The sequence below is a fragment of the Neolamprologus multifasciatus genome, chromosome 15, assembly GCF_963576455.1.
Source record: "Neolamprologus multifasciatus chromosome 15, fNeoMul1.2, whole genome shotgun sequence".
Taxonomy (NCBI): Eukaryota; Metazoa; Chordata; class Actinopteri; order Cichliformes; family Cichlidae; genus Neolamprologus; species Neolamprologus multifasciatus.
Genome location: NC_140453.1, coordinates 209420 through 221909, shown reverse-complemented (window position 1 = coordinate 221909; position 12490 = coordinate 209420). Strand labels below are relative to the sequence as shown.

General features: G+C 44.6%; 1 protein-coding gene across 11 annotated transcripts in view; it reads left to right on the top strand.

The window, feature by feature from the left end:
* Window positions 1-12490, top strand: part of disp1 (dispatched homolog 1 (Drosophila)) — a 114870-nt gene that overhangs the window by 87967 nt on the left and 14413 nt on the right. For all 11 annotated transcript variants that reach the window (XM_085132298.1, XM_085132296.1, XM_085132300.1 and 8 more), the window contains 3 exons: window positions 10380-10409; window positions 10754-10877; window positions 12328-12455. In XM_085132298.1, the coding sequence (XP_084988424.1) occupies window positions 10380-10409; window positions 10754-10877; window positions 12328-12455 (282 nt within the window). The remainder of the gene's footprint in view (window positions 1-10379; window positions 10410-10753; window positions 10878-12327; window positions 12456-12490) is intronic.

Sequence of the window (12490 nt, the reverse complement as noted above, 5' to 3'; positions counted from 1 at the left end):
AATTTATATTGTTTCAAACAATATCAATGCGGCCTAGAGCTAGAATTACAGTTCAGACCTTCACGTAGCCAATCACACAGGTCCAGTTTCACGTAACGTGGACGTGTGACGAATAAAGGGGCCGACTGAGGTCTTCCTGCCAAATATTAGACTACTTTAGGGCAGCACAAATCAAAACCTTGGAGGACATATATGTAACTGGGCCTGCACAGCACAATGAAGGAGCTGGCATGCCAGATATCAGCTCATAAGCGTCAGAACCACACAGCTTCATGAATCCAAGCTGGACCGCTACAAACATCTTGGGCTTTAATGTGGTCTGAGAAAACCAAACCAGACTGATACGGTGGCGATCCTACAACCCTGAAGTCATCCCGAATAAAAGTGATAGTCGATTTGAGAAATGGGAAGATACAGGTTTGATTATATATTTTATGTACTTGATGGGACGATTTGAAGATTTGAACGAACAAAGACAAATGAAGAGTCGGCGTAATAAGCAAATGCTCCAGCCAGAACCTTTTGATTAGCCTTGTCTCGTGCTTTCTTGCTTTGTGTAGATCCTTGTTCTGTATTCATTGAGATATTTGAATGCTAATCAATCAAATCAAAGACAAATTGGGCATCATATACCGGACAGACGCACGCATGACATTAGAAGCAAATCATTATCATTCAAAACCTGATATTTAGGTCTTTGTCTTCAGGCTCTACCAGAGTCCTGGGAGCAGGACGGACATCTGTGATGTCATCCCAGAGCCCGTCTCCCAGTTCAGGGGTCATAACCTCTGGTGTTGCTGTTACCACGGCAACCACTGTTACCTTCACCATATCCTCTCTCAGCTTTTGATATTTCTCAAGCTCCTCGTGTTCCTTCTTCCTGATGTTGTCACACAAATATCTATGTATACATTTATACCTCGGCATACATTATACGTGTGTACCCCTCGCCTCTGTCAGTGCGCCCCAGGGCAGGTGTGTGTGTGTGTGCGTAACTGAATGTAGTGTAAAGCTTTGGGGTCCCCAAAGGGACTGAGGGACTGAGTAAAGCGCTATACAAACACAGGCCATTTTACATGGATCCTGTGTGCGAGTGTCCCGTGTGCGAGTGTCCCGTGTGCGAGTATACAAACCAGATGTGTTGACTTACTCTTGTTTTTTCCGTCATAAAGTGTTTGAAGCAGCAACACCATGTGCAGATGAACAGCCCTTTTCTTGCTCAGGTTTCCTGCATTTTTGAACTTTTGCTTGGAATTTTCCAGACTCCCTCCCCCCTCCTCCTCCCCCCCCCCGCGTCGCAGCACTCTCCTAATGTGAACGCACACTCGCAGAAATACAGCGTCTCTGTGTGAAGGAGCTCGAGGAGCAGCATTTGAGTTAATACGTTTCCAAGTCTCATCTTTGACTAAACAGAGCTCATGAACACAACCACAGCACTTGTTTGCCACGTTGCACTTCCCAACAACACGAGATCCAGGAGAGCAACCCCCCCACCCCCCAGCAGACCATGGTTAGGAAATGATGAAGCGAGAAGAGTGATTGATGGAGACAGGAATGCTTGAGAGGAGGCACTCAAACAAACGGCGACCCTGGAGCTGCCGTGTCCTCAGACGGCCGGGACACAAAAGCCTGGCGACAAAAGCACAGGGGAAACTAGACTGATGGTGCGGTGAGGTGATGATGGAAGAGGCAGAGCAGTGTAGAGTGACAAATGAACCTCCACAAAAAAAGAAGATCTCGACATCACCCTTTTTTCTTTCACTACCTTGTCTGTTAATGAATGAGATCAAAGGTCAAAGCGAAGCTGCTGAGGCAGCAGAAGGTCACCTCTCAGGGGGCAGCGGAGGAGTCGGCACAGGTAAGAGTCAGAGCGATTCACATGGGTCATGAAGGTGGGCCTGTTTCTCCAACCTGCAGGTCTGCATCATTCTGAATGGTCTTACTGAGCCGTGCTCCTCCTCCTCCTCCTCCTCCTCACTTCACTTTGTTCTTACTGGCTGCAGCTGATGGATCCAAATGTAGAGCAGGAGCCATTTCATTACTTTAACATTTATCTCATTATTTTAAATGTTTGCATCTTAAAAAGTGTGCACATAAAAAAAGGGAAAACCATAATCTGTCCCTTGCAATGTGTCTTTAATTATTAATACACTTGGAAAACCAGTGTAGTAACCTGGCCGTGCTGCCAGTTATCGATGCTGCGGTCAGATTTGAGTCTTTACATCAGCAGCCGGAGTAAAATACGATGCTGAACTGTGTTGCCTTTGCCTGTCCTCTTTCCTGTTGAGGTTCTTGTACCAGCCTTTCTATTAAACGACAGCAGATTAATGACTCGTTTGCCTTAAAAAGCTTCTCCTCACTGTGAACGAGAGGCTTCAGAAAGGACTACATCTGTAGTTTATCCAGCTGCACAGCGACAAAGTGTTTTGATGAAGATTCATTATAATTTCTCATGTTTGAGAAATTAACAGCCTACTCATTCAGTAAGCCATACTCAGCAGATGCTGGTGGGAGCACTGGTTCCACCTCTGGAGGACTAATGGGAAAGCCCGCTGGTCTCACTGACCACGCTGACCCTCTCAGCTGCAGACAACTGAGCGGTGTAAAGTTGGCAGGTTGGACTTGTGGATTCAAACGGTCAGATTCCTCCTGGCTCTGCCCTCCAGCTATTGACAGATTCTGCTTTTTATTAAAAAAAATCCGAAGGACAATAATGACGTAGGATATGAAGCTCGGTGCAACAGCCAGGCCTGCGTGCAGGTGTGAGGTTAAAGTGATCAGAATGAGGAGCAGCCACAGTAAAGACGTCGCACTGACTGACAGCTTAACTACACAGTGCTTAAATCCCACATGTATGCTGGGAATTCTTGTGCGCCCGTATTTCACCTCCAGGAATTCAAGGGAATGGCAGGTGCAGAAAAGGCCACGCTCACCAGTGGACGCAGTCATGCTGCATCCACACGTGCAGCTGTGAACACGGACGTCTGCTTAAAGTCCTCAGGATCAGAATCAGCAAGAGGGCAACAATTAAACCCACACCACCAGAATCCATTTAACTGAAAAAACATGAAAACATATGTAGGTGTTTTGAAGGTAACTTTCAGAAATGTCTGGCACTAACTGTTGGACCACGACCACTGGCATCTACTCACCGCTAACACCGCTATGCTGCTGCAGCCCAGGCGCCTGCAGCAGCTGTTGGTAAAAAGCTCACCTGCTCAACCAGGTGCATCAATAAATTGTTATATTTTCAGCTGTATCATCACAAATATTATTTCAGATTTCTTGGAGTATCGCAGTGTGGTTTTTAGGCTGTGTCGCCCACCCCTATTTTTTGCTCTGTTATTGTTTCAGGCACTCAAATCATAAACAGATTTCCAAAACATTTGTTTAAATATTTACCAACTCGTTTGTGCTTTGTCTAACTCTGTTATGCTCAGCTGGCTGTTGTGGATGTGCCAAATCCACAGCAATGCTTCATGTTGCCAACGGGCCACAGGTATCGTAGAGCGCCCTCTGGTGGATAAAACCCTTCCACATGGTTGAAGGATGTTTCTTCCATTTTTTTTTTTTTTTTTTTTTTACTGACACTCTTATCACTGCTTCACTCAGTTAGATGCAGAGAACAATTTCCCCACGGGGATCAATAAAGTATACATCAGTATTATTCTAATTATTATTATTATTATTGTTATTATTATTATTGTTGCATGTAAGTGCGTCCATAACGGCGCTTGTCCTGTGGTGGCTGCACTTTCCTGGTTGCGTTTCCACCATGCGGTGATGAGACGAGGGTGTCCCCGACTGACCTCAGTCTAAACTTAGTTTAAACAGCCCAGGCCTGTTTCTGTGTTTATTGGAGGCCTGTTAGAAACATGATGCCCAATGAATCACTGCGTTACCACTGATGCCTTTTCCCTCCCTGCTTTCTTATCTGTCTGCCTGCTGATCTTTGCAGACGTAAAAGCGTCCACTTTATGGCGCACAGTTGGCTGCTCTTGTTTGGTATTTCTCTGATGTATGTGAGTAACGGCTTCACAAGTGTTTACAGTCTTGGATTTTATTATCTGTTTACTGCAACGCTGCTGGGCTGATTTCCACACTCGCTCATTTCCGAGCTAAAAGCTGAACTTGAGTGTTTGCATATAAATACAGGCTGACTTAAAGCGCTGATTTCCACTCATTACAATTATTTATCTGTCACAAAGTTTCCATTCCTCACGCCCTCTGAGCCTCGTATCTGTTTACAGTTGTTAATGTAATCCCAGGCTCGACACAGCATTCTTCTTTAGGCCGAGCTATCGGGCACAGTGTGGTGTTTTTCTGCCCAGCTAGTCTCATGATGTCATTCGAGTGGGAGCACTGGTAGCCGGGGCCGATTTCACGGCTAGATCGAGCCTCTAATTGAGTGCAGCGTTCCAGCGAGGCGCAGGGCGGGCCCAGCAGCCTGATGGCTGACACTAATTGTTCCTGCGCCGACTTAAAGGCCATGTTTGTGAAATATTCAGCTACCCGCCTGTTGACAGTTAACTCCGTCCTCTGAACTCTTAACCCCTTTACTTATTATTTTGCTACTTCCTATCCGGTGGTGAAATGCAGCGAGTTTGAGCACAAATGTCAACAACAGCAGTGCACAAACGTGGCCCTGAGAGCTTAACGCCAGCAATCGCCTCACATCTGTTACAGTGCGCTCCAAGATCTCCGTTTTGGATGAACCCCAAAAGATTTCGCCATGCTCCTCCTCGCGCGATTGTCTGCTTCCGTCTGGGATGAGCCCGAGCCGTGGTGTGGAGAAAGCCTCGGTCCCCAGCTGCTTCTCTGTCAGCGCCGCGCTGAGCGAGCGGCGGGCCGTCTGTGTTTACCTTATTAATTAGCCCAGTGATCCAGAAACACTCTCCCTCTGGTAAATAGAATAACAGTGAAAGGTTACACGGGCGAGGAGAGGGAAAGAGAGAGCAGGCAGCAAGCAAAGGAGGAAAGGGAAGGCGGCAGGAGGGACCAGAGAGTCGTGGAGGAAACCTGATGTGGCAGGTCAAAGGATTTAGGTGGTTTCTGTTCATTTTACAGTTCTCGATCACGTTGACCCCAGCTCTCCAGTTTCAGTTTTATAACAATGGCATAAATTATTGCTGTGAGCTGCATAGATCAAGAATCCATCATCTCTGGTCTTCTTTAAAAGCATCCAAGTATGCTGTGCAGCTTTCCAATGGGCTGAAATGAATTCAGATCGGAGCGTTGCAGGCCAAAATTCAGACCATTAAGTAGACAAATAGACAGCCTGACAGCGCGTTTATGAATCTGCTCCAAGTGTTTCCGATAGCTCCACTCCTCCATTTTGGGCCGTATCTGTGTCCTGGGGTCTGCAGTTCAAGGCCATACATGGAAAGCCAGGAGACGGCGCCCAGTGAAATGAATTACATTAGCAATACAGAGTTTTCCCTCGGCTGCATGTTCAAAGGAGGGCTGGAGAAACGTGGCTTTCATTAGGTACTGCTGGTTTAAACCGGGTTAGAGGTCGCTCTGAAGGGGAAAAGTCTCTAATATACGAGAGCAAAGGGAGGGAAACACATTTTAATTTGATCAATGAGCTAATTTAAAGCCATTGCTTCAAATGGCTTGATGCTATGAAAACACTCAGGTCCATCTGTGAGTGGACTTTTTCCTGGTTAACACTGTGGTGACACAGGCAGCGGTGAGGCCTCGCTGGATTGGACCTCTTCCAACTCATCCGTGCTCGATCCGTTTGGGATTTGAGGAGCGTCGAGGCCGGCTCGATGCCGTGGGCTCTGTGTGCTGTTTGCAGGGAGCCGGAGCATCGGAGCACTGCATTGTAACATTTCCTTCCCCAGAGGAGCGTGAGTGATGGCCTGTTTGTGTCTGTGCATACCTGTGTTGGCAAACTGTGCTCTCAGCTTGTGCCACTTGACATTTGGCTGTCATATAAAAAGGCCCAGCGGGACTTTAAAGCGGATTTACAACCTCCTTACGACCCTGTGGAGTAAAGCTCCTCACTGGTCCCACTAGTTCATTTGTGGTTCCCATTATGACTTATCTGACTTTGATGGGGGGGACAGACGCCCTGCTTGGATCATGGGGCCATGTCGCTAAAATCAGAGTGCTGTCAACTTGATTAGCTGCACAAGATTACCTCAGAACTCACTTCACACTCTTCAAACACTTTTGAAGAGTTTCAGTCAGGTTTCAGAGTTCATCACAGCACAGAAACAGCTTTATTGAAGGTTACAAATGATCTTCTTATGGCCTCTGACAGTGGACTCATCTCTGTGCTTGTCCTTCTTGACCTTAGTGCAGCATTCGATACTGTTGACCATAATATCCTATTAGAGCGATTAGAACATGCTGTAGGTATTACAGGTATTGCACTGCAGTGGTTTGTATCATATCTATCTAATAGACTCCAATTTGTGCATGTAAATGGAGAGTCCTCTTCACACACTGAGGTTAATTATGGAGTTCCACAGGGTTCAGTGCTAGGACCAATTCTGTTTACATTATACATGCTTCCCTTAGGCAGCATCATTAGAAGACATAGCATACATTTACACTGCTATGCAGATGACACCCAGCTCTATCTGTCCATGAAGCCAGATAACACACACCAATTAGTTAAACTGCAGGAATGTCTTAAAGACATAAAGACTTGGATGGCCACTAACTTTCTGCTTCTTAACTCAGATAAAACTGAGGTCATTGTACTCGGCGCTGAAAAGCTTAGAAATATGGTATCTAACCAGATTCTTACTCTGGATGGCATTACCTTGGCCTCCAGTAACACTGTGAGGAACCTTGGAGTCATTTTTGACCAGGATATGTCCTTCAACGCACATATTAAACAAATATGTAAGACTGCGTTCTTCCATTTGCGCAACATCTCTAAAATTAGAAATATCCTGTCTCAGAGTGACGCTGAAAAACTAGTTCATGCATTTATTACTTCCAGGCTGGACTACTGCAATTCATTATTATCAGGATGTCCAAAAAACTCACTGAAAAGCCTTCAGTTAATCCAAAATGCTGCAGCAAGAGTACTGACAGGGACTAGAAAGAGAGAGCATATTTCTCCTGTTTTGGCTTCCCTTCATTGGCTTCCTGTTAAATCCAGAATTGAATTCAAAATCCTGCTCCTCACATACAAGGTCTTAAATAATCAGGCCCCATCTTATCTTAATGACCTTGTAGTACCATATCACCCTATTAGAGCACTTCGCTCTCGCTCTGCAGGCCTACTTGTTGTTCCTAGAGTATTTAAAAGTAGAATGGGAGGGAGAGCCTTCAGTTTTCAGGCCCCTCTTCTGTGGAACCAGCTTCCAGTTTGGATTCAGGAGACAGACACTATCTCTACTTTTAAGATTAGGCTTAAAACCTTCCTTTTTGCTAAAGCATATAGTTAGGGCTGGACCAGGTGACCCTGAATCCTCCCTTAGTTATGCTGCAATAGATGTAGGCTGCCCGGGGATTCCCATGATGCATTGAGTTTTTCCTTTCCAGTCACCTTTCTCACTCACTATGTATTAACAGACCTCTCTGTATTGAATCATATCTGTTATTAATCTCTGTCTCTCTTCCACAGCATGTCTTTATCCTGTCTTCCTTCTCTCACCCCAACCGGTCGCAGCAGATGGCCCCGCCCCTCCCTGAGCCTGGTTCTGCCGGAGGTTTCTTCCTGTTAAAAGGGAGTTTTTCCTTCCCACTGTCGCCAAAGTGCTTGCTCATAGGGGGTCATATGATTGTTGGGCTTTTCTCTGTATCTATGAAGCGCCTTGAGGCGACATTTGTTGTGATTTGGCGCTATATAAATAAAATTGAATTGAATTGAATTGAACTTCCTGTTTCTTTGTACCATTAGACAAGTAAAGTAGGGCCACTTAGCTTCCAGTAAAGATGTGAATCTATGATGCACTAAAAATGTATTTACAGTCCTTTAAGCTTCAGGATGAAGCCCTGCATTGATCTTTCCAGAGACTTTTCTGGCAGAATAATTATTATTATTAATCCAGTCCCTCTGGCCTCCAATAAGGACTCTGCTCATTGATGTAGTCACGGTCCTGACACTGTCCTCTCGACTTGTCATCATTTTAACTTGTGCCTGAATGTGCCTTCATTTGGCATCAGTGTGCAATAAACAGCTTTTTTAAAACGACTGATTTTCGTGTCTTGCAACGATACACAAAATTCCTGGTTCGGTTCGATACTTTGGTGTCACGGTTCGATATTTTTTCGATACAAAAAAATGTTCATGCTTTTTTAATTTGTCATTTATTAAAATTGTAAATATATATTTTAACTCAAACGTACAGTTTTTAAATTTAATGTTGCTGAAACAACAAAGGGATAAAATAATAAATCTATCTGATGGAGAAATCCCTCATCTTTGGAAAAGAGAGTTTATTACAGAGAAATGTCTCTTTCAAAATAAAAGCTCTACTATACGCTTCTTCTGGGCTATATTCTCAGCAGCATATTAAACATATCAGGTCCCCATAAGGAGAATCATGTGCTAACGGCTGTCTGAATGACTCGGGTAAAGTTTGTAGCGTGCTGCTTGTTGTTTTTGTCTGCTTCCACTTGTCTTTGCACGAGGATGATGTCGGAGTAAATGTGCAGTCATATTCGTTGTGTTCCCACTAGTACTGTCAGCGTTAATCTGAAATGACGTTAACGCCACAACACGGCAAATCTCCGTTAACGAGCTACCGCGGATCGCCCCGTGCGTGGGGCTGGACGGCCAACACGTTAACGAGCTAACTGCGCTAACGAGCTAACTGCGCTAACGAGCTAACTGCGCTAACACACTAGTTCCCACCAATGTAATTGAGCATTGCTGGCACATCCAACATACTGTTTTACTTTAGTCCATGACGCGCTTACCTTCAGGGTCATACGTCACATGAAGACCAAAATAGTTCCAAACGCCAGATCTGAATGAGGGTGGGGGAGGTTCAATTTGCCATGTTGCAACGAGCTTAGCTTCTGTCTTGCTAGCTTGCGCTGCGCTCAGTGGATCTGCGCTCGACAGTGCAGCCTAGGCAGAGTAGTCGAGCGCAGATCCACTGAGCTCTCAACACAGACAGCATCGTCAGAAGAAAAGTTGATCAAATAAATTAAAAATTTTGTATTGTTCGATACATATGCATACCGAACCGAAAGCACTGTATTGAACAGTTCAATATCGATACGAGTATCGTTGCACCCCTAGTGTCTTTCGGTAATATCGGTTTTGGCCTTATCGACATCTGCAAGTGTCAGCCATGGTAAATATCAGCTGAAACCAGCTCTGATATTGTGACGTTTACCTGTATCAGTTTACTGGTTTATGTCATGTGATTCATTTATTTATTGAGTGTTCAGACTTCAGACTATTCACTCAGCTGTGTATGTTCATCCAAAAAAAACCAACCCTGCACCTTTTCTAACTGCAAAGCTTCAGTTTAGGTTTTTGGGAAGCTAAAATCTCCAACTCTGGCTGTGCTTTCTCCACACAGACATGTGTCTGTCTCCCGTGAACCGCTTTAGCCTTGATCATTAATCTCCTGTAGCCCCACTGTGATCAGGTGGTCGTATCTGATTCTGCCACTTCCTCTTCCCTTCCACCCGGCGCGTTTGCTGCTTCTCCGGCATACTGGACGCTCCCCCCACTGCTCCCAAGAGGAGCTGACGAGGATTCCAGATAGATCCCGAGCAGCTGAAGGCCTCGTATGTGTCTGTGGGCGTGTTTGGGTCAGCCACCAACAGGAAGCCTGATTTCACAATGTGATAACATGTCTTTGTGTGGAAGTTGTAATCCGAGACTTCCCGCTGTATCGCGAGGGCCTGGTGTGTGTTGGAGTGCTGATTTATCGAGCACATGGCACACTAGGCTTCACTTGGCTTCAATGAAATTTAAAAAATGCTGATTACCAGTTATCAGGAACATTTGAGGCTTTATTTAGCTTCACGCTGACGTCCGTTTGTGTCAGGATCAGCCAGAAATTCAGGATCATTTTGAGCACAAGTTTTCAGGTCGGTGTCGGCCTGCAGTTTAGATGCTGGTACCTCGCTCGAGTCGTTAGATGTCGGCGTGTGGCTCGTGTATATTAGAAAGAAAATCCCTGCTTGTCTGTCAAATCAGAACAAAGTTTGAAAAAGGAGCAGAGAATTATGAGACGCTCAGCACAAAGTGGTTTTGACAGCCATGTCAGCTTTAATGTCTTCAGCGGTCCAGTATCCACGCTGCGCGCTCCTGCTGGAGAAAGATAAGCAGCAGATGATGGAGAAAAGATGTCCACTCTTTCTCAAGTCTCCTCCAATATGTTTTTGATTGGTTGTTGCTTTGACTTCAAAATATAAACCTGATTTATCTCCCTCTCTTTGGTTTTCAGCCCTTCGATGCCTTTTCGATTTCCCAGAAGGTAAGACCAGAAACGCTCAAACTTCTCCTCCTTTCTTTATTTCTGTCATCCATCCATCACAGTTCTACTGGAGCCATCATTCCTCAGTGAGTCACGACTTATTGATGGGAGCTTCACTTATCCTGCAGTAACTAGCAACTGTCCTCATTTATCCATTAACCTACAGTAAAATCTAACTCTTAAAGAGAAGACATGTTTTCGTTTTCTCCGTTTGTTCCCTCAGTGACTAATTTGATGCTTTTTCTTGTTTCTCCTACTCTGTATGTAATCAGAGGCACATGCTGTTTGAAATCAACTGTCAAAGGACGTCTTGTCGTCAACTTCTTTGTGTGTCTTTTTCACAGCTATGCTGAGCTAATAGCTGATTGCCCAGTGGTGGTGCTGGGTGTGTGCACGGTGCTTATTGTGATCTGTGCCCTGGTGGGCATACTTGTGCCTGACCTGCCGGATTTCTCCGACCCACTGCTCGTGAGTACACTACTCATTGGTCACCTTTGTAGATGATGGTAGCCGTCCTCTTTTCAGTGTGTAGTACTGTATTTTCCGCACTATAAGGCACACTTAAAATCCTTTAATTTTCTCAGCAATCGTCAGTGCGCCTTATGTATGAATTCTGGTTGTGCTTATTGACCTCAAACCGATTTTATGTGGTGCACGGCGCTCAAAAATCTGTCATAAATGCTTCAGTGTGACTTTGCTAAGCTACGAAGCCGCACCGCTTGAGGACTGTCAGAGCATTATGGCTGCCGTAGTCAGGAGCCTCGCGGAGGAATCTGGGTCCTAAACTCCGTCTGCTCAGGTCCCAAAGTCAAACGAACACTGCAGCATCACTGAGCGTTAAAAACTGTCTAAACTCTTTCATCTTTAATAAAATGATCAGCGTTGCTGCTTTACCAGGTGTAACTATGGAGTTTAACATCCATGAAAACGGAATTTATTACATTTAACAGAGTTAGAAGTTAGCAGGAAGTTAGCTCGCTAGTTACTTAACATGATGTAGCATGTTGTGACTGAGAGATTTCTGAAGCATTCAAACGTACAGCTCTGCTGTCACTAACAACATAAATGAAGACAGAAAACTAAACAGCAGTGACGTTTGTAGGGTTACTGAAGTTGGGCTAGCTGGTATATAAGGATGTGCTACGTGGTAGCTAGCTACACAGCTATGTTAGCATAACATTAGCACAGTGAAGCTGGAGGATGAACGCCAACTTTTTTCCACTCGATAAAAGTTAACGTGAGGGTTCCCGATGGTTAGAGACAAATGCAATCACATGGCAGGATGCTGTAAACGGACCAAACTTCAGTCAGGAGAACAACTGAGATAATCCATCCACAATACGAGGTTAGTCATTCATATACTGCAACAACATGGGAACAGAGCAGCTGCAGAGAATTCAGCATTAATGAATCAATGTTACGGAAGTGGAGGAAGCAAGAAGAATGAGTTGAATAAAGTTTGACTTATCTGACTGACTAATCCGGTGCGCCTTATGGTCTGAAAAATGCGGTACTCATGTTGTATATAGAGACGCACTCATGCAGGCTGATCGGTTCTATGTTGTCCTGTTATGTTTGAGTTTAGTTTGCTTTGGCAAACTAAACTCAAACATAACAGGAGTACAAAAAAGCAAACATGAATTTGACTGTTATTCACGTTATTTCTAATAATTTCTAAATTTCCATAGATATTGTGATGAAATAGTTGAGGGTTTGATTTTGGGGGAATATCAGTGAATATATTTGATTTTTAAATCGCTAAAAATGTGTGTTGGGCTTAAACGTCCTGTATTGGCTGAGCGTGTTGAGAACTGTGTGATAATAAAATGATCAGTTTGCCTTAATACAATACATTTCTACAAGCATAATCATGTCAATTTCTGCTGTTTTATTTCTGGTATCTTTTTTTTCCTACAAGGGCTTCGAGCCACGGGGAACAGCCATTGGCCAGCGACTAGTCACATGGAACAATATGGTGAAGAACACGGGCTATAAAGCCACACTGGCCAATTATCCATTCAAATATGCAGATGAGCAGGCCAAAATGTGAGTTTACACTCATCTGAGATGCTTTCTGAAGC